General features: G+C 46.2%; 2 protein-coding genes and 1 pseudogene across 2 annotated transcripts; 1 reads left to right on the top strand and 2 right to left on the bottom strand.

The window, feature by feature from the left end:
- Positions 1 to 1,807: 1,807 nt before the first annotated feature.
- Positions 1,808 to 17,117, bottom strand: LOC139049258 (putative nuclease HARBI1; annotated as a pseudogene).
- LOC139048680 (putative nuclease HARBI1) lies at positions 6,087 to 8,533 on the top strand. Its single transcript, XM_070523172.1, has 4 exons — positions 6,087 to 6,482; positions 6,550 to 6,692; positions 7,224 to 7,392; positions 7,820 to 8,533. The coding sequence occupies exons 1-4, from the start codon at positions 6,273 to 6,275 to the stop codon at positions 8,531 to 8,533; spliced, it is 1,236 nt and encodes a 411-aa protein (XP_070379273.1). The 5' UTR covers positions 6,087 to 6,272.
- LOC139048434 (uncharacterized) lies at positions 8,590 to 15,976 on the bottom strand. The gene is made up of 3 exons (XM_070522822.1): positions 15,828 to 15,976; positions 12,898 to 12,978; positions 8,590 to 9,504 (listed from the first exon to the last, which is right to left on the bottom strand). The coding sequence occupies exons 1-3, from the start codon at positions 15,955 to 15,957 to the stop codon at positions 8,771 to 8,773; spliced, it is 945 nt and encodes a 314-aa protein (XP_070378923.1). The 5' UTR covers positions 15,958 to 15,976; the 3' UTR covers positions 8,590 to 8,770.
- Positions 17,118 to 21,944: the final 4,827 nt, after the last annotated feature.

Below are 21,944 nucleotides of genomic sequence, written 5' to 3'. Positions count from 1 at the left end.
GAAAAAGGTGTGCGCAGAGTACAACAGCAGGCGCTGTGTACGTGCCCGGGACGCCAAACAGCTCCAGAAGCTATGGGATAACATGAAGCAAAGGTGGAGGCGCGAGAAAGCGAAACAAATTCGTGACGTCATGACCACACGCATGTATCACTGTTTCGTAAAGAGGCACCAGTACAATGCGTATTGCACATTTACCGGAGGCGGCCCACCACTACCGCCTATGGAGGATCGGCTCGGACAGGTTGAAGCAGTCGTACCACACCTGACCGCGCGAGTACCGAACCCATTTGACAGCGACCGCCCGCTAGACGCTCCGTCAACGCAAAGTGCTTCGAAGATCCTGAACGGGATGTTGCATGACAGCGGGAGCAGCCGACAATGATGAAGGTGGGAAGACGTTCGAGAGCTGCACGAGAGAAACCGGTAAGTGATCCCTTCTATTTGCAGTCAAACTTCTATTGCGGTACCGACCGTTACGGTCCATTATGTGCAGGTGCGGACAAAAGCTAACGGAGCACGATACTTCGTTCTAAGTGCAATCACAAGTTCTTTATCGAAAGTGAAGAAACATCGTTCGTAGACGCAAAAGCGCACTATCGTCAACTACCTTCGGGCATACACCATATCCGGCAGTTTCAATTAGGCAACGCGTCATAACTGTTTGAATTCAACAACGTGCTTACTTTGTCCACGCCTGAACAACTCGAACGCGTTACGCGTCTGCAGCGGTAGTTGTACCTGCATTCAGAACAAGGCTAGCTCTCGGTTACGCAGCTTTCAAACTATCTATTCAGCAGAATATGTTTTTGCGCTATGCTGTAATTTTCGCGATGCTTGTGACGCCTTGTTTCGTCGTCGCTCGCGGAGTGAACTTGAGCAGATATGCTCAATACGACCGCAGCCAAGTGACATATGGCCCGCTTCCATCAGTCTAGCATAATGCATACGAACACCGCCTGGCACAGGAACGCGAGAAAGCGACGCTTTCTAAGTACACAACATTTGTCTCGTGCAGCTGTCTATGGACAACAGCGCGACGAATGCGGAGCAAACCGCATTCTTCCCGTTTAAGTTTAAAGTCGTGGGTTTTGGTACCTCCAAAATATTTGCCCGTATGCAGCATTCTGTACGATAATATTCTTCCTTACTTGTTGAGCAGAATTATACTGTGGTCAACATTGAGGTCTGAGAACTTATTAGCCGCTTCAATTTACAATGTATTGTAACGAGTTCCGAGTATGCGAAGCGTCTGTCCTTACCACTCTTTCGGAAAAGGAAAAAAAATACAGTTAAGCGTGCCTCATTACAAGTTACTTTTACTGGAAGCGCTGTCACTGTGATGAAAACCTAACTTTGAAGATAGAACCGATGCAAGAAATGAATGTTAGACAATAAATAGCACTGCACGGGATGAAGAGCTTACCAAATATAAAAACAAAAATTGCTATATACGTTTAGAGTACATCAAAGAAAATATGCTTGCTTTTCAGCGATTGTTTTTGTCTCTGTGCTGTTCTTTTACTTGCAATGTCTGCTCACTTGGGCTTAATGATGTCTGTCTTGCCGACCTTCATAATTCGTGATACAATTGAAGTTCATCAGCAACTGGCAGTCCCGGCACACACTATAATTGGCAAGAGTACACGGAGCAGAATACGAGCCAGCATCAGTGGTAGCAACATATAAAAAAGTTTATTTTATACTCAAGCAAGAGAGACAATGAGTGAATATTTATACACAAATGTTACAAAAGAAGTAGGACAGTGGCATACACAAAAACTCTTGGTTGAATAGTGTTTGCCAGGCACAACACCAAAGTCATTACCACGATCTCTTGGATTAAAGGAATAAAGCAATCAACATAATGTCACGTCCTGCATAGAAATGCAGCCTACGGTACAGAATCTCTGCTGCTGGGCATGGCTACTGAGTGTGGCATGTTAACTTGACGTTTTCCTTGTGATGTTAAACATTCAAAGACAATGCAATGCTTATATGAGTTCCTAATGCAATATTTCTTAACGTGTGCAGGTGCTGGCAGCAATGAATATGAGTTGCCTGCCTTGCTGGAGGCTGTCAGGGACGTCGTCGGGGCAAATAACCCAACTTTAGAGGGCATACCTGACGCTGTCAATCTAGACGAGTAAGTTTAAAACCTCCCCAAGTGCAATGAAGTGCAGGCACTATGGTCAATATGTCAGCCACTAGGATGAAGTGTTGCGGTATGGAAATAGTGCAACGTATATTTTTTGTATTTGCTCCTCAATGAAGATACACTGAAATCTGGCACAAGAATTAGAGAATGCAATCACATGCACATGGTAGGATTAAATTACTATAATGCTGTGTGTACATTGCAAAACATGACTCATAAGTTGCTGTCGTGCATAATGGCCCCAATTTGCTTATGAGAAAGCCCTTAAAATAAAATTTTCACACTTTCAGCATTTAGCGAAGACCAAAACACACTTAATACAATGCGAGTCCATAATGTTCAGCACTTCCTGTACAAATAGGTAACCTCACAAGAATGAAATCGAAGCTATGTACATAGCTGCCACATTGAAACAAGCAGAAATGAATTTCTGTCAGTGTTTGTCATTCTGTTCACTCCCCTCTTTATACATATTACGGAACACTAACTGTGCAAATCATTCACACAGGCTCCATGATGATGGTGATTACCGGCCTTTGTCAAGCCCTGCTGATGACCCAAGGCAACACGAGCTAAATAACAGCAATCTGACAGAGGTGTACACGGACTATGAAGCCCCTGTGGATGCAGTCGATGAGGCGATGTTCTACTCATCGAATCATACAGAAGCTGAAGGGGACACTGCTGGCTCAGAAGTGGGCAACCAAGGGAGCCCATCACAACAAGATGACGCATTGCCTTTTCACGATGACACTGTCCCGGAACCAGTGGTGGTGGGAGCAACAGTAGCCACCACTCCAGCGCCATCGGCAGCAGGAGGAGGTCAAGCAGCCCTGAACACAAGAGGGCAACAAGCAGCAGCAGCAGCAGTGGCGCCTCAGGCTCCACGCTCCTCCCAGCAGAATCATGGCCTCCAGGAGGCCATCCAGCTGAATAGAAGAAATGTTTAGTAGGAATATGCTGTCCTAGAAGGCAAAGAAAGAGCTGTTCATATTGAACTGAGTGCAGCGGAAGGTGCTGCAGAAGCAGCAGCAAAAGTGTCAGAAGCAGCTGAAGGCTGGAAGGCAGTCAGCGATGCTGCTGTTGCCGTCATTAACAAATATGGAGCTATTACTGATGTAGTTTTAGCAGCAACAGAGGCGTTTCAGAAAAAGAGCGGCATAAGCTCGAGATCTTAAAACTACAGCTGGAACTCAAAGGAAAAACCAATGAGAGGGCAAATGGCGGGGAAGGGAACTGAGTGGTCCCACATTATTTTTAATTATCAGTCAGCTTTATACCTAGGATTATCTTTTATAAATCATCTTTCCTAATGACGTTTCTATTGGTACAAATGTTAAGAATAACTTGAGCTAAAGCTATCTGCAAGGTTTGTAGATGCATATTTGTTATTTGTGGAGGTGCATTGCATTTTAGGGCTTCCCTTTTTTCTGAGCCATGATATGGTTTGACTTAATAGGGCTTAATGTCCCAAATCAACTCAGGCTATGAGGGACGGTGTAGTTTAAGGCTCTCGATAATTACGTCCTCCTGGGATTGCACTTCACAGCACACGTGATATGAATATGTAGTTTTCACACTGACGTAAAAGCATATTGCAATGTGATATGTGCCCAGTGTGCTTGCAACCCTTTCTTGAAACACAATGTGCAGGTCGAGTGGATGGGTTGTCTCTTTGTTCATGATGTGCTCGGCGTGTCATTCCTTATTTCAACTTCCACTGTTATGGCAGCGTGTCAGCTGGGTCTTATGAGCAATGTTTGCAGACACAATCATCTAGTTTAAGTTTAAAACACCTATATCAGAAAGCATTCAGGTGTATTCCTTAACAATGCCTTCGTTTATTTTTGTACCTAATTTCTTTGCTTGGCCTTTGACACTCAGGATTTTTCTTTGTCCGTGTTTCTACCCACTTTCTAGCTATTTCTCAACTGTGATAACACTATTGCATAATCAAACAGGGACTTGTTGTTGTCCGGGGCAACATACGTGTATGTTGGGGGCATAAACCTCAGTGGTAGCATTTTTCTTGTGCCATTAGTTCAGAACTGACATCATAACTGATTTCCACGACTGTGATACGCTTGCATACTTATCACATTAACGGAATAGAGCATACCTAGGTGATATTTGTCTCTTGTAACCAAATTTTGGAGCAGTATTCGATTCCTATGTGTATGGGTTCTCCTGCATACATAATATGGTTTCATGTGCCATGATTCCCTAACTAATCTTGTGCTGTTCTGGCAACATGCACCACTTTTATTATAAAGAACAAGGTTTAAATACGCAATCATCTTTTGTACTCGAGGTTAACTACAGACATGAAATGCTAAGCAGTAAATTTTTTGCTTGACTTTTTGTTAACATTGACGTTTTCTTGTGCAATTATTTACCTTTTGAAGTTTTAGTTTTTTGTTGTGTACACAAACAATAAAATGTGTTCCTGTTCACTGTCTAAGGTTGTCAGCATATATGACAAAAGCACTGCGCATTCAGCAAGGGCTTTCGTGGAGTCCAGCAGGGCACGATATGTTAGAACAGTAACACAAGGAATAACATATTTACCATTTTCGTATTTCATATTTACATAAAAATTTCATACTTACACTAAGAAAAGTGTTGCTGCACCAGTGCATTTCGCACTGTGTTGCGATCATCAGTCATGTCACTGGGAGGAGTTGGCACCTCTGGTGGAAGCAGGCATTCATCATCACTAGTGCATGCGTACACCTTGTCAATGTTGTGCAGCACACAGCAGGCGACGATGACAGCTGAGCACCGGTGAGGTGCCATTCGCAGTTCCCCATGCAAACTGTGGAAGCGCCGCTTCAGCTGCCCGATCGACCTACAAAAGCAAGGGGACACTGTTAATTGGAACAGTCACACGCAAACATAGCTGTAGCATGCAAATATTGGTTCATGTGTCTACATCAGGCTACGTGTCTTTCCGGCTGTTATCTGTAAACTGCATACTGTACATTCACATTCTGGAAGTTACGTTTTCTATTGAGCAGTGCATATTTTCACTTGGCAGAATATCACAACAAAATGTGAAGAGCACAGCACACTCAAGCACAATAACAGATCAGCACCTGCCTTAGTGAAATTATTGCTACAAAATATAAGTATGCTGCTGATAACCATAGTGCATACATATTTTAAGGAAGATGTTCACTCAGCCTGCTTTAATGCGTCAATGTCTGACCCGCACAATCAGAATGCAACCAATACAAATTGACTAATAATGCACACCTCTGTTATGTTGTTACGTGGTGGCATGAGAGCTCAATCGTGTGCTGCATAGAGCTGTGTGCGTTTTACTTTTTCATGTGTTGCTCACTTCCCGATACCGTGTATACGAAATAAAGTATAGGCACCTGTGTTTGTTTTCGACCGAAGCGTCAAGATTTACCTCTCCACAATCGCCCTCGTTGTGCCGTGTGCAGCGTTGTAGCGTCTTTTCCCGGGCGTGTTTGTAGTGCGGAACGGCGTCATCAGCCAGGGCTTGCACGGGTAACCACTGCCTCCGAGTAGCACCACTGTCTCGGCCACACTGCTGTTCGCCAGCATCCGTGCGTTGTGAGTGCCGCCCGGCCAGCGTGCGACGACATCGATGACGCGGCAGTGGCTGTCAACCACCAGCTGCACGTTTATGGAGTGATAAAAGTGGCGATTGACGTGGGCTTCTTCATGCTCTCCAGGAGCCTGTGTCCGCACATGCGTGCCGTCAATTTCACCCACGACGCGCGGAAAGCCAGCGACAGCGTTGAAGCAGCCTTGGACTTCCCGCACCTGTCTAGGCGACGGCCAACTGGGAAGAAAACGAGGGTGGTCACCTTTATGCTATCTTCGACTGGTCGTTTCGGAGCGCTCTAGAGCGCTCTCGCGAGCAGCGTTGTGTTCGGCTGGTTGAAAGAGGGTGCTCGGGTTGCGTTCGGCTGGTTCTTTTCGATCACTCTCCTCCGTCTTCGAGCGCTCTGAGGCGCTCCGAGCCCTGTCGTCGGAGCAGTCGTCGAGATTGAGAGCGTTTCCGGTCACGTGATCACAACATGCCGTCGCGGCGGCGTCGTCTGGTATTCCCGTGTCATGTGGTGCCTGCGTTATTTCGCTTAAAATGCTACGAAAAATCCGTTTGAGCGGTGCGTTGATTCCCTCACCATTGCTGGCAAACGCGGAATCAAGCAGCGAGAGCTCTGAGAGCGATGACGACGACTTCAACCGTACTTGTGAGCAGAAATTTGCCCAGCTCTTCGACGTGCCTAACAGAACACCGAAAGTCACCGGCTACGTGAAGAATGTTGTTCGGACGTACTCAGAGAAAGAGGTGGGTCGTTACAGCGAACTATCGTGTTGTAAGTAAACTGAATACGTTTCCCCCCCCCCCCCATCAGTTTCGCAAGAATTTCCGGCTCCCCAGGAAATCGTGCTACGCCTTAATTGAGCGTTTCTCCGAATCCAGCTTCTACCCCTCGAACCAACGGCACGGTGGCTCACCAGCTAAAACGGCCGAGGAGCACATGCTTTCCTTCATTTGGTAAGGAAACCGTAATGCGTAAGGTTTTACTCTGTTTCAAGCGTGGCTTTGAATGCGGAATGAAACACGGATAGGAAAAGCATGTGCGCAATGACTTAACTGCACGACGTGTCTCCGCTGCGTAGCCGCACGGTGCGCATGCTGTAAAAAGAAAATATGAGCGTCTGCCAATGAATGAAGCAAATATCAAAACAGTGGTGAACGCTTTAAGGGTAATACGTCTGCATTTTCCGGCCTAATAATACACGCCTAGTTTCTGACGGGCACTGTTAACGGTCAGGAAATGAAACGTGCGCTGTAGCCGCATAATATTCCGGTATGCATAACGCCCCTGCGACAGAATTCTTGTTACCTGCCATGCGTATTTTAGCACATATATGACGATGTTTATATGTAAGCTACTCCCAAGTTTGAAAGTATGCGATCTGACGTGAAGAGCTGACGAACGCACTGCGATGAAGGCACAATGCGAAACATAACATTTCGTTATGGGGTAGTGCAGTTCACTGCTCATTGCTTTTGTGTTACCAGGTACGCGGCCAACAAGGCTTCCATGAGGGAGGTGTCCGTACTTTTTGACACACCTGAATCAACGCAACTAGAGATTATAAACAGGGTGCTCAACTTCATGTGCAGCATAGCACCAGAGGAGATCTACTTTTCAAGCAACAAGGAAGCTGTTGCAAAAGAATTTGAAAAGGTAAGGTTACTTTCTTGGTGCATGCGTTCAAAGCAAACCGAAAAAGTGATGGGAACGGTTGCCATTGCATACGTGCCGAGCACTAGCTACTTTCCTGCTTTCTTGCATTCGCAGTCATACAATGAAATCAAGAACGTGTTCGGGCCAGTGTGGTTAGTCAAAATGAGCAGTACAGGTGCTAGTCGCGAATTTCATCATTGATCTAGGTCCATTGCTTCTGGCTCGCATATTTGGAAATGTGCTTTAGCACTGAATAAATTCAGTGGATGGGAAAGCAGAAAAGCATTCCCTATGGTTACTGCACCTTATATGTTGCTTTGTTCATTCACTGTTTTTTACATATTTTGTATGTGGATAACACTTGTAAAGTTCTGCATGTGTTATTGAGCAGCTGTGGGTACTTCATAGTAAACATACCTTTCCTCAGGTTGCTGGATTTCCCAACGTGCTTGGGTGTATTGATGGGACGTACATTCCAATCAGATGCCCCAACAACAAACTGAGATCAACATACACAAACAGACATGACCAAGTTTCAATCACCATGCAAGGCATATGCGACAGCAATGGGAGATTTGAAGACGTTTTTACAGGCACCCCCAGCAAGATCCACGATGCCAGAGTCCTTAGGCTGTCAACAGTGAATGAGGACCTACCAACAATCTGCCAAACCAACCGGTACCACATTCTTGGAGATGCTGCCTACCCAATAAGGGAACACCTTCTTACACCATACAAAGATTATGGCGACATGACAGATGCGCAGATTGTATACAACCACCGTCACTCTTCAACACGAGTCATTATCGAAAATGCATTTGGGCGTCTCAAACAGAGGTTCCGCCAACTGCGGTACATTGAATTCCAAACTGTGGACAAAATAACGCAATTCATCATTGCTTGCTGCACACTGCACAATATTTGCCTAGACGTTGGGGATTTAAACGTCGATGACATTCTAACAGATGACGACCTGGAGGAAAGACAACAAGACATCGCTCAGCATCACATTCTCCAAGAGGAAGAACTCAGGGAAGCAAGCCAGTGTGCCACGACACAGAGAGTCAGCCCTGCGGCACCTTGGGGAACTGAAGCGGAACAACCTGGCACAGCGTTTATAAGTTTGCTCCTTCTTTTGTGATGGCATGAGAAGAATGTGTAAGCACTTCTCATTGAAAACAAGGCATTGCAGTAACACGTTTTCTTTTTTATTAACAAAAGCATTGTTACAATTCTGTTACACAAAGCAAATTTAAGGCAGGCTTCCTTCTGCAATAAAAAAAAATGCAAATCGTGTAAATAAATGTCCCACCGCTTTGGAGTTAAAATAAATATATGTTGCAAACATTATTTACAGTGTGCCTCACTGTCTCAAGAGCTATTGGGTTGCGCTCACTCTCCCTTCCTTGGCAATCTCCCGCAGTGCCTCCACGTAATCTGCATGTGCTTGAAGGATTTCTTGATGTCGCCGTGCGCGGGCTTCCTCACGCTTTCTTTCTCGTTCTTCCTTTCGAGCTTCGCGCTGTTCATTTACTTTGTACATCTCATCAAAAAACATCTTCATGTGCTTCATGCGGTCAGTACTTGGCCGTTGATTTCTTGGGCGCTCAGGTCTTCCTTTGGGTGTAGTACCATCACAGTCCAGCCTGCCATTTCCCACCTGCTCTGGAGGTGCTGTGTTGACGGAGCCGTGCCTGTGTTCACCAGAGTTTGATGGTATTGACGATTCAAGATTTGGGTCCTTTGCAGTGGCATGTGCAGCAGAAGGCAGCCTCTTGTACATCACTTTCTTGACTCCCCGAAGAACTTCTGGTTCTAGGCTGTCATCTATAGCTCGAATCGATGCAAACTCTTCCTCAAATGCCACATTACAGCGTGAATGGCCAGATGTGCGATTATTGCGATCCTCATTGCGTTTGCGCTTCGCAATGGTCTTGAAACGACTCTCACACTGAACACCAGTTCGCACAACATTGAGTAAAGCAAACATATCGCGAGCAATTTGCTCAAACATTGCCCTCTTGCATTTGAACTTCTTCATTGGCCCCACATATGGCGCATACTTGGCATAATAATCGAGCAGCAGCTTTGTCTCTCCATCAGTCCAGGTAGCTGTAAATGAAATGGAAAATGTTTAAAATAAAGTATTAGACAAGTGGCAATTACAATTGTAAAAGAACCATTGCATAAAACAGTTTGTTGCACAAAGGGCCGAATACACAGCTAAAATTTGTATTGTGAACTGAATAGGTATACGGCACTGCTCTAACTCTGTCACGTGCACCACCAGATAACCTTGAACAGAGGAAAATTACCAGACAGTACCATTACATAATGTTGCTCTGTTAAGGTGATCAGTGCAGTCAATTTTGCCTTACATTCCTGAACGAAGATACAATTGAGATGGTAACGGAACAAATACAAAATAACACTAAAAAACGTCAGTTTAGCCTGACGTGTTGTGTGCAAGAATGTATCTGCATTGGTTCTGCAGACTATAGTAGGTTGCTAGCTGAAGAAACGTAATGTAACATTTTCCTGAAAAATTATTCGTCTGAATATGGTGTCAGCACATGAGGGAGGCCATGGCACTCAGTGCTTTCCAACACTTCAGCAGTTCTTTTTTTAAAGGAAGTGTTCTGAAAACTGGCGTTACTTTGCATCTTAAGAGGAGGGAGCGAGAAATTCAGCAGTTATGTGGGCTTGACGGGTACCATGCCACATTTCCAGGCATCTGCTGCAACATATGGAACACAACTATCAGGCGCTAACAGAGGGTGCTGTAAACTTAAAGCCAAGTTCACTAGAATATATGCCACGCGTAAATCACATGAAAATAATGGAAATACAATATCATAAAGTAGAAAGCAATGAGAAAAATGTCTGCCGTGTATACGTATATAGCAAGCATAAAAATATAATTTAATACGGCAATAACTTTGCAATTGGGTATTGCAGAATAAAAATGAGCAAATGAACACTTCTTTAAAGTGTGAAGAATATGAGACGGAAGAGGTGAGAGCGAAAATAAAATGGAAGCTGTAATAAATCCAGTCATGTGTGCACTATGTTAAAGTATACTTTGAATGAAGTGTTCTTTCTGTGATTTAGGTATGACAGTGTCAGGGCTAATGCTAAGTGCTAGCAAAATATTTGTGATGAACGGTAACTGGGACTGTAATTTTTGGCATCCATAGTTGATTCTGCTAAAGAGAATGTGCCAAACTGGAGACCGACAAAAGTGGCATGTCTGTGGATTTTAGTTAGTTTAGAAATGTTGTGTAGTAGTGCACCATTTCTCTCTGAGCCTTTTACGTCAGACGAATCACAGATATAGGCAAGTATTTAAAAAAATCATCCTAAACTCTTGAGGCAAGGCATTATTATTAACCATAAAGAATGCTGGCTATGATGCGAATCGTTTTCTTTTGCAAAAGCTGCCTTAAGGTTAAGCTGCAGTGGTGCCCCATGCAAGATGAGTGCATCCAAGGTGGCTGGAAAAAGGAAGTTGTAAACAAGTAGCCTGATTACCTGAGCTGGAGTAACCTTCATTAGCATGCAGACTTTCTAAAGGTTGCTATTTTTATGGCTGACTTGTGAATTCTGTGACAAGAGGTTCGGTAAATGTCACTCACACTTTATCTCACTTACATGTGGGATACTTGTATTATCAGACAATTTGATTCGTGGTTTCTAATAATACTGTATTTCTTGTTGTGAAGACAACAGCTTTAGTTTTCTACGTGTTAATGATGAGTAAGTCAGCAGTGCCTCAATTATGAAGGCTTTTTTATATGTGGCACTCATAGACAAGAGAATTCATTGTTAATAACTGCATTCAGAAAAATGATACCTGTGTAGCAAATGTCAATGCTAAATTTTTTATAGAATTGTTCCTGCAATGATGGAGCTATAACAGACTGAAAACGGCACTTTGAGGCACTCCTGCATTGATAAATAAGAATTCGGATTTGGTTTCATTGAAAACTATACATTGGGCGTGGCGATTCAATAACTTCACATTAACCTTAAAGCTGTACCAAGACACCATATTGCTCAGGTATTGAAGGCAATGTAAGATGGTTAAGTCTACCGGAACCATGCGATAAATATATAAATATACCTATTGGCAGCATTTTACATTCAAATCCCTGCAGTATTCTTTCTTTGTTCAAGGTGTGCAGGAGTGCATGGGGTGGAGACCTAAAGTGGCCAAAGCTGAACTGCACATTAGATAGAATAAAATATATCTCACAGTAGGTGACAATTACTCAGGAAATCAGTTTTTCTATGCTCTATGACATCCCGGCAAGACCAATATCGAAAATTCGGTGCAAAGAAGTAAGTGACTGCTAGGTTGAGTCTTTTCAGCAGTCATTTTGCTTGCAAACAAACAGTGAACTAACCCTGAGTAGATGCCGTCAAGAATCATGCCATGAGGAGCCTGTATGGGAACTTACAAGGTGGCATTATCATTTCATTTGTTTTTGCACATTTGCCAATTTTCTCATGACCGCACTCAAGGTGACATGGGTACTTTTGGTATTGCAGCTAACGAATCCAGTCTAATTTATCCCTCTTTAGCGTCCTTTGTAACGTTTTGCTTTTGAAGAAAAATTAGTTATGAGCATTGTTTACAGAATCGAAGTATGTTTGAGTCAAGAAAGTTCAGAAACTGAGTACCTAGCTACAAGCAATGAACTGAAAACGATAGGATAAATTTTAAGGAATATGGAAAGGCTGGTATGGATTGAACAGGTGAAAACAGGTTTAGCCTATATTTCGAGACAAACCATTTATACTCAATTTTTTGTTGAGATCAAAAAGCCGGAGTTGAGTTTTGCGGACCATTTTATGTGCACAATAGATAGTCACCAAGGGACACGCGTTGAGGATGGCAGAAAATTAGGCATGACAAGTATTGGAAATCTGCAGGGAAACAATGACATCAGTTGACACAACACGTGCAACTGCCCCAAGCCTTGCAGTGGGCGTCCAATAGCTCTGTTATTATTGCTTTGACACATATTGCATTACAAATTTTAAATGCATTATCAGGGCAGCAGAGATGAGGCAGTAACAGTTATGATGGCTTAGTCGTTTGCATTTTGCTACACTACTGAATGTTGACATAAAAATTTTACTGCTACAATGCTTTCACAATTAGTTTTTTAGTGTTCTTCCGTCTGCGTACAGTGCACTGCAATGTGATGACAAGAATGCTTCATGTTGTAGGCAGCCCCAGCGCAGGTGATGTTGAAATATTTAGGTAATTACTGTAGCTGGTTTGCTCTTTTCCGCATTGATGTGGCATTACACGAGTCCTTAATAAATACAATCAAAAAGCTGTAGCCGAAAGCATGCACACTCAAGTGACTTCACTGCTTTGTTCAACAAGCGAAACTTTCAGGAACGGTAAACAGCCTTTCAAATTCAAGCTGAAAACAGTAGTCCTGCAGTTGTGCCTACAGTTGCTGTTCTAACGAGTTGGAAATGTTTACATACCATTTACTGATGAAGAACCACCAGATTGCACATGTTGCTCAACTGCAGGACCTCCTGACAGTGCATCAGTTGCTGCAGTGCCTGTGGTACAAGACAAAAACATGCACAACTTTTATACATGGCTATTTCATCTCTAAACAAGTTCAATCAGTCAGGTCGAGCAGGCTGCTTAATAGTGATTACACAAACCAATGCCAGATTGTAGAACAGACAACTGGGCTAGTTCGTAAAGATTCATTACAAGTACAGCAGCGAAACACATGATGAGAACAAGAAACTAGGCAGGATGAGTGCTTATCAAGGTTAGCACAAATGAAGGAGCCCAGGATACTACAAATAACAGACAACAGAACAGAATTCTCAAAAGGCTAGTTGGTAGCGATGCATGAAAAGTGCGACAGACAAGAAAAAGGAAGTAAAGATGAAGGGTGCCCGCCCAATTTACTTCCTTGAGCTCATCCTCTACAACGCTGTAATACTCATAACCAATATCACATTATTGCATTCACCAAAATACTTTCTGCAGTAAGAGCTCATCGTTTTTAATGTAGAACTGTATATGGCAGCACAAGAAAGCCCTTAGCCATGTTTGTGGAGGCAATATGCAAGCAAAAAAAAATTGATTTAATGACAAACCCTCAGTGCACCCAAGGTCAATATTACACCTTATTTTTAAGAGTTATGATAATCCAGCTAATACTAACTTCTGTGATGCCACACCTAGAACACTTAGCATAACAATATGCCAGTTACCATGAATATCTGCTGAAGCAGCATGATGTCCAAGATGAAGTGTAGATACATGGAGTGTATTTCCACTAGAGTTGGGGATATATATATATATCAAAAGGTTTATTTAAAAGAAAATGCAGAAAGCGAGTGGGTGGAGCCCCTAGTCCAGGGCACTTGAGAAGCTAGTTGTGCAGTGTGAATTGATATGACTTTCTGAGTCACTAAAAAATCCATGGCGTAGCACTGTGTAATGAACAATATGCACCAATGTCTTCAGTTTGCAAGCCTAGATGGCTGTGAGAGAGCAATCCCTATTTTGCCATGTTAACTAGTTGAAACAGCTGTTTTATGCAAACCGTGCTGAATTACCGACACATTGTGGTTACACACACAGTAATATAGTGCGCTCGTTATCATATTTGCTATGCCAGATGTTCAGCTTCTAATGGCTATAAAATCGAAACGCAGTGTTCGTGTTCAGAAACGGCAGGAAAAAGATCATACCCAATACTTAGCATGCCTTTGGATGGATTCTGGCCTTTCACTTTTCGTGAGTCACATTGTAAGCACACTGCAACCTTACATTACAGTACAGCATTTAATATAATTGGGTGCCATAGGGAGAAATGGCATGCATGCCTACAGTCGCACAATATGGGCAGACTGTTGCTATAATAACTACACAGAAGATAGACTTAAAAAAGCAGCTACTACACATGTCGAAGTGAAAAGCTAAAAGCTCCCTTAAAAGGCATGTATTTTACGAAGATGGCTATTATAGCAGATGAACATAACTTTCAGCCTCATAGGCAAATGCCCCATAAAACATAAGCACATTGCAACAAAATCTATACTTATGTCATCGGTTGTTTCGGCTGGTTCTGTTTTCTACGACATATACACATCAAGCGCACACGCCTGATAAATGCAGCATTTGGCAAGCATCGCCAGTCCAGCTAGCAAGAACATGCCAGCGCAACGTTGTTGGAATCAGTAACGTTTTAAATGGTTAACTGCGCCACTCGATACTTCCACCAATCCGCTGCGTCCCCACGAATCAACTGTTTACACTGAACGGCTACAGTAAACTGATTATTTTAATGCAGGTTCTCTGTCAACACTAGTGTTTGAGCAGTATTCCTGGTTCCGCACTGCTAAGGAAAGAGGCTAGCGACTAATGGCAGGCACGTTAAACAACCACAGGTGGTTACAATACGGAGTCCACCACATACGACGGATCCTGTATAATTATATCCTGGCTCTGTAACGTGAAACCCCACAACTTAATTAGAGAGTTTTAGTATAGCGTGAAATCCTTGCGTTAGCGTGCGACGCAACGCTAACGCAAGCCACTCAACATCGAAGCTATTCCGGAGGGGACGTTTCGCCGGCAATTTCGCTTCCAGAAAGCGAATTTCCCACTTCCCAATTTTTTGCAACGGACGCCCACCTTGACGTCCGTCCGAATGGGTTCAAGGCGAAAACCTCCTTCACGAGGTTCATATCGTCGTCGTTGGTAAAACGCACACGCATTGTGACCACAGCACCGACCACACTACTGTGTTTTGCCGCGGAAAACGTGACATGCGGCTATACAAGCGAACGAGCGAAATACACTCGGGCGCCATCTCGAGGCGGATACAGCTAACATGAGTAAACATTAGCAAACCCTCTCGTTAAGCCTACTGCGTCGCTAATCGTGAACGTCTCGTTAAGCCTACTGCGTCGCTAATCGAGAACGTATATCGTAAACAACGCCCATTTGTCACCTGTGCGCCACTGTCGAAGCATCATCACACAAATCTAAAGCGAACACGAGCATTAGTGGGGAACGATTGAGCCGAACAGTGCAGGCCGACGACTCGATAGATCTGAAGCGGGCTGCTCACATTTCGACTGGCGCCGCCATGTTGCCGTACGTAAGGCTCCCCTTGCGTGCGTTACCGTTCACCGCCAAATCTTGTAAATAGCGTACGTACGTAAGCGCTCCAGCAGCGTTTACGTACAGCGTATGCGCAGTGTGGTGCACGCAACGCTAACGCTAACTCTTTGCGTTTGCTGCTTTACGCTATGCTAAAACTGTCTAAACCTATCACAGGAGTACCAAACTCTCACAACAAAGCCGGGGCAATATAACCAGTTTGCAGCAGTTCAAGAATTCATACAGAGGTTTGGTGCAGTACTTAACAAAAACTTACCGTCCACAATCATTGAGGCGAAAAGAATCTGCGGAGTTGGCGACGATACCCTGCTGGATTCCAGCGTCCCGCCCGTGGTCTCGCCGCACGGCCACACGCCTGCCATCTTGCTTGAAAGCGTCAGGAACATTGGCTAGACTTCGACACGGCTTCGACTAGAAACCGGATTTTTTTCTATAGTCACGTGCTTCCGCGTTTGCAGTTTTCTCCTCCGAGGGGGAGTCACACGTTCGGCTTGAGCGCTTGCACTCGGCCTCCGAGTTCGAGGCACGCCGGATTTGCCCTACTCTGCCTCGGAGGATGGAGGCGACCAGTCGAAGATAGCATTAGATTCACGCCGATGTCATGCGCGGGCTTGCACACAATCACACGTGCACATATTCAGGGAGGCACACGTATATAGTGTTAATCTCGCGCTGACCACCACACCGCTACGCACGACGTCGGCTTGAAAGAACAAAATGACGAGCGGCTCGCTTGAGCCTGGAAACGTTATTCACGGAGAGCGACACCTTCGCGGTACGTGCAATCAGTTAGCTTCGTTGCAGTCGAGTACGTGCAAACATTTGAGACATCGTACGTACGGCAGCTGACGTTCTGGCAGCGTAGCTTATTAAAAGTTAAAGTTCGACGAAGCGGGAAAGCGCTCACACGTTACATCACGTAAGCGAGTTCAACAGAGCCTAGTTTCACCGGCGGTTCGACGTACTGGCGGACGCGGCCAATACGCTCCGAGGCGCCTGGCGTCTAACGCTCGCCTTCTAAGCACGTAGGTGTTTCGAAGCACTAAATCCCTAACGCGACACGTGCTCCTACGTTTCGCAAAGCACTTGCGTGCTGCGTATTTATCGTCATGACGCAGTACTAAAGTTGTCTCCTAAAACACAGGCAGTGGAAAATAAATGGTTGGAGAGAGGCTTACCTGATCCAATGGCTGCTGCGACGGACGAGGGCGAGAGCAACCCGGCGTACCGTGCGGCTTGCGGTCGATTCGTGGGCGCCGATCACATCTCCGGCAGTAATCAAGAAGCATCAGGAGGCAAAACATTTCAGCGCCAGCATCACCTGCAGCTCGGCGCTCAAAGCACCACTCCGACACGTCGGGTGCTCGATCTCGGAGCGAAGGAACTCGACAAGAAATAGTATGCCGTGCCGCCCGAAGCGTACGCGCCGCTCCAGCTCCTCCTCGCTGAAAGCGTCAAACGCATTTGTCCTGTCGCGAAACACACGTTCGCGGCGCAGCAAGTGCTCGGAGAGCATCTCGAGGCGGTCCAACCGCAGGGCAGCCATGTTGGAAAATACTGAATAAGTTTTGGATAAGCCAGCTCGAAGCAGCCTAGATTCCGGCCTCATTTCAATCTTCATTTTGATGTCCCGAGCCTCTAAGTCCAGACTTAAACCCGAATCTTGCCTTATTGTAACTTAAAATAAGACTGGACTTTCCGGCCATCATGAAGCGCTTGCACGAACCGACGAGACTGAATTATAGTGCAGACTTATTGAATACGGTAGGTACATTTAGTAACAAGGCGGGAAATTTCGCCGTTGACAGGGAATGAGATGGGTAATGGGCCGGAAGTTGGTTGCGGCACGGGCAGGCGTTCGCGCTGTCCAATAAATGACCGCGATTCGATGTCAACATCCGGACTCGACATCTTGGACTCGACATCGACTGCCGGGTCAACTTTAACGCCACCGTCTCCCAGCTCTGCAAGAATTCTAAGAAGGTGGCTGGCGTCGCACGCTCTCTGCTCGCCCGTGGCTGCGGTTGTACACCGAAACTTGCACTTCCGACTTTACAACTCGGTCACAACATCGCGAGCGCTCTATGCCCTTCCCCTCACCAACGCCAGAGCCGCCAACTAGAAAGCCATCGATATGGAGTACCGCGCCGTAATCCGCCAACTGTACGGGCTTCCTCGCAGTTCGCAAGTGGGAGGAACTCTCGCCGAAGCGGGAAACGGGCCGCCCTCACTTCGCGCGCGGAAGAGAGCGCTGCACCACATCGAGCGCCTCCAACGTTCGCCACAGGGCCAGCGCCTCGTGTGCCGCCTCTACACCCTCGAGGGCTCGGGCATGTGCCAGCGTGGCACTGAGTTCAGCGTACTCATCGCGTCGCTGCCGCAACTTCTCCCTCTGCCGCTCTCGCCGCACGACTCCGCGCTACTCGACGTCACCACCACTGTGCCAGGTGCCAAGTAAAAGCGCCGAACAGCTGTATGTGTCATGTAGCAGGAGACGGTTGCACTTCTCTACGAGTGCCTAGTGGATCGGCTGCTCTTTTACACCGACGGCTCTGTGCCGAGTGATGGCTCCGGTGCTGCTGCGTGCACGGCGCCGGACATTTCCGCTACGCGACAGTGCCGCCTTCGGTTTGCTTCGTCGTCGACGGTGGCCGAGCTCGCTGCGATCGACCTTGAGCCTGACCTACTTCTACAGCAGAGCGGTGTCGTTTCCACTGCGATCCTATCTGACTCGCGCGCGGCACTGTGCATGCTTGCGAAGCACTAAGCGGGTGGGTTCAAAACTCCGCCATCTCGTCGGGCGAGGCTACGATTTGGCCTTGCAGTGGGTCCCGGCGTACATAGGCTTACCGGGCAACTATGCGGCCGACGACCTCGCTAAGGAGGCTCACTCGGATCGCTTCCCCATCGCCACCTCGGTCACCCCTTTCGACTTGGCCAAGACGACGATTCTACGCACCCTCCGAGCGCAGCACCCGGACCCGCGCGTTGCGGCAGGTACGCCCCCTCGCTTCCTCCTTCGCCTGCCTGTCGAATGCTACATGACGGCCACCAGACTACACCGGCTGCAGGGAAACGGCAGCCCCATGTGCAGCAACTGCGCCGATGTGGAGACGCTCGGGCACCTCCTACTTCACTGTCCTGCTTTCAGTGTGGAGCGCATGGACTTGTGTTCATCGTATCGGCGTTTGAGACTGCCTTGCGACACAACCAACGCGCTGCTTTCTCCTATAGCGTACTCGTCTATCGTCAAGAGTGCGCTTGCGCCACTACTTGATTTTTGCAGTGCGACGCAAGAGCGCGGCACTGAGCCCCGCATTCGCTTCTTATGTCTTTTTCTGCCTTCTTTCCTCTCTCCTTATTTCTTTTTGTTCCCCCACCCCTTTCCCCGTGCAGTGCTGTTAGGTGTCCTCCTGTGAGACACAGTTACGGCACTGCACTTATCTCTTCCATTCTCTTTAAAGTCACCTCACAGACATGACCGACGTGTTGGGCGCCATGTAACTACGCTACCAGCGTTTAGCACCGTGTACCCCTTCCACCTTCCTTTTCGCTCGTTCTGAGCTGCGCTACGAGCCTAAAGAAGCGTTTAGCCATAACCACGGTGAAGGACGCCCGTGTAGTAAAGGTACAAGCGACCCCCAACTCAAGACGAATGGCAAATAAGCGCGCATAAAGCAACCTGCGCGGGTTGCCTATCCGTTCAGACCCGCTGAAAACCATGCGCAGGCGTGGCGCGGCTAAAGGGGGAGACGCGTCGAGTTAAGACAGCAGGGGACGTATTCTGAAAAGTTCGCCACCGCGAACGTCACATTCGATAAGCCGAGCGCCTGCTCACTCGTGACGTCAGCGTGCACTACAAGCGCGCGCTCTCGAACGCTTCACATCGCACGAGAGATCTCGCCCGGCGAGTGTAGAACGACTCGGGTTAGTCGTAATCGAGTGCAGTGGCCATCGCTCGGTTCCGGGCACTGGCTATGGTTGGCTCCGAAAGTGAGCAGTGTTATATTTCAATGAATAAATTGTCCTACAACTGACATAGTTGCGAAGCAACATTTGGGTGATATCATAAACCGACGGTTTTTGTTGCTGCGTGTGTATGTCAGTCATCAAGCACCGCCAGAGGGGCGTCGTGTCAACATGGCGCCCTATTTTGAAAATGTATTTGAAAGGCACCGAAGTATGTGCGTGGATGAGAGTTCGGATGGCGGGATGTGCGGCAGTGTGAGGACGACACTGTTATTTTGCTGCATGGAATCAATGCATAAGGCGGTTAGTTGCACTGTACGAGGAGCTTGTATTGCTGTTTTATGCATCCCGCAATCGGTACACTTGTAAGCACGTTATGTAGACTGCAGGATACATCTGAGGGCAGCGCCTCAATGAGTTTGTATTGATGTGGTACAGTGGGGTTGGTATGTGCGATTCACATTTGGACGAATGCTGTTGTTGCAAACGAAACAATAACATTAAATATTATTCTGTACTAGCGCTCCTTTGATATGCAGGTCCCCCATATAACCAGAACTACTGGCCGAAGTGTGCCAGACATGTTGAGCAACTTACATTGGCAGGTGTGGTCCTAGACGCAACTAGCTCAGTGAAATATTGCGATGCGGGTCTGTAAATGTAGCACGAATAAATTTTGTATAACACCTCTTACCTTAACCTGCGTACCGCTTAGGAGAACGCACTGATATCAATACAGCAAAAACATGTCACTAAACGTTCACACTGGCATTTCCAGAAGGACACCCACTACGACACGTGTAACATAACTGTGAGGCTGCAAGAGGGAACAGTGCAAGTTGGTTCTGTGTGAATGCAACAAATCGGACAAGGTAGACTTGCAAGTTCATGACGTAACATTACATAGGTCCTGCAAACCAAACGAACACAGCAGGGAACCCGCGTGAGGACACACCGTATGTGAAGTGCCTTTTTTCCCGCTCCTCTCACAGCAAACTGCCGCGATGGAAAGGATCGCCGGCTCCTTAGAGCGACTGGGCGGGATCATGGGGCGTCAGGAAAGCCGACTGCAACTGCTCCAGGAGCAGTTAGCCCCAGCGTGCACGCTTGCTGCGGCATTGTCAGTTTTCCTGCGGCAACAGAATCTGCCGCAGGGGAACCAGCCGCAGCAGCCCCAGTAATTTTTTCCCCGTTCATTCCTCCTGTGTCAGCAGCACCTGACATAGGCGGCCACTTATTTGTAATTTATAATTATGGCTACTAATCAATCGCAGTAATTTATGTATTTATTCATAGCTTATTGTTTCCTTTCGTTTTTTGTTACATGTTCCTTGTTCATTGCTTGCGTGTTCGTTCGTTCATGTATCGTTCATGTATCAGGTTCGTTCGTTCATGTTCACAGTACAGGCCTATTCGATATGATCATCGAATAGGCCTGTACTGTTTGTATTGTTGGAAACATACGTTAGTGTTGGTTCTTTACTATAAAGTACTTGGTTGAGCCTTTTCGCTGCACAACAGCGGTGTGTGTACACAGCAGGGCAACATATAAAACCGATGATGCCCTGACCAAAGACAAATGCACTTGTCGAAACGTTGGCTTCCGCTTTCAACATATGTGTACTAGAAAAAGACGAGGCCACTTGCCAAAATGTTGCCTCCTGTGCTCACCTTGTTCTGATTATGCTCATTGAAATGTATGTCCATGTCTCGCGCTCACCCTGTTTTTGTCGTGTTAGTGTGACAGCATTACGAGAATTCCGTATAGAGGTATGCAGATTCGTAATGAATTGTAAATGCACAGACACAGGCCATATTCGCAGCAAAGAAGGTCTGCGATGTGTCATACCACGTAACGCTTCGTTTATTGCGTGTGCACATTTTTTGTGGAGGCACAGCAGTGGAAAAGTTTCGTGCTGCACGAACATGTCTTTCGTACCGTGCGCAACGTTTGGTGTGTTTGTTTTTTTTTCAATGTACACACTGCTGAATAACATTGCATTACTGCACAACAAGATCATGTTATTGCTCAGCCGTCGGTATGACTGTGCAATGTTTGTATCGCTAGTAGACGTTGTTCTGCAGTGCGCCGCAGAAATGCAATTATTTCTTTGTGAATGAAATCAGTCTTCGCCTTACATGCATGTGTGTGTGTAGCATCTGCGCGGGACGCTTTGCAGCACTTCGTTGTACTTTGTAATTATTTTGTGAAATTTGCATCCATTAGCGCCCACTATTACACACTGTACATACCGGTTTTAACCCTTGCATTTTTTATTGCCACTATGCATCAATGCAAACCACGATGCCTATACTTGTGCAGCACTGAACATGTATGCACACTAATTCGCATGTCGCATGAGCTAGCAATTTTGCTTTGGCAGTATGTTGAAGTGAGACGTTC

This window comes from Dermacentor albipictus, chromosome 8, assembly GCF_038994185.2.
Source record: "Dermacentor albipictus isolate Rhodes 1998 colony chromosome 8, USDA_Dalb.pri_finalv2, whole genome shotgun sequence".
In the NCBI taxonomy this organism is placed as follows: Eukaryota; Metazoa; Arthropoda; class Arachnida; order Ixodida; family Ixodidae; genus Dermacentor; species Dermacentor albipictus.
This window is presented reverse-complemented; position numbering and strand designations above follow the sequence as displayed.

Excerpts from the sequence above, each read along its gene's own strand:
- LOC139048680 (XM_070523172.1), top strand. The coding sequence starts at position 6,273 with ATGCTACGAAAAATCCGTTTGAGCGGTGCGTTGATTCCCTCACCATTG. Across the intron at positions 6,483-6,549 it reads GGACGTACTCAGAGAAAGAG|TTTCGCAAGAATTTCCGGCT; the intron begins GTGGGTCGTTAC and ends CCCCCCCATCAG. Across the intron at positions 6,693-7,223 it reads CACATGCTTTCCTTCATTTG|GTACGCGGCCAACAAGGCTT; the intron begins GTAAGGAAACCG and ends TTGTGTTACCAG.
- LOC139048434 (XM_070522822.1), bottom strand. The coding sequence starts at position 15,957 with ATGTTCCTGACGCTTTCAAGCAAGATGGCAGGCGTGTGGCCGTGCGGC. Across the intron at positions 12,979-15,827 it reads CGCCTCAATGATTGTGGACG|GCACTGCAGCAACTGATGCA; the intron begins GTAAGTTTTTGT and ends CTTGTACCACAG. Across the intron at positions 9,505-12,897 it reads TGGTTCTTCATCAGTAAATG|CTACCTGGACTGATGGAGAG; the intron begins GTATGTAAACAT and ends TTTCATTTACAG.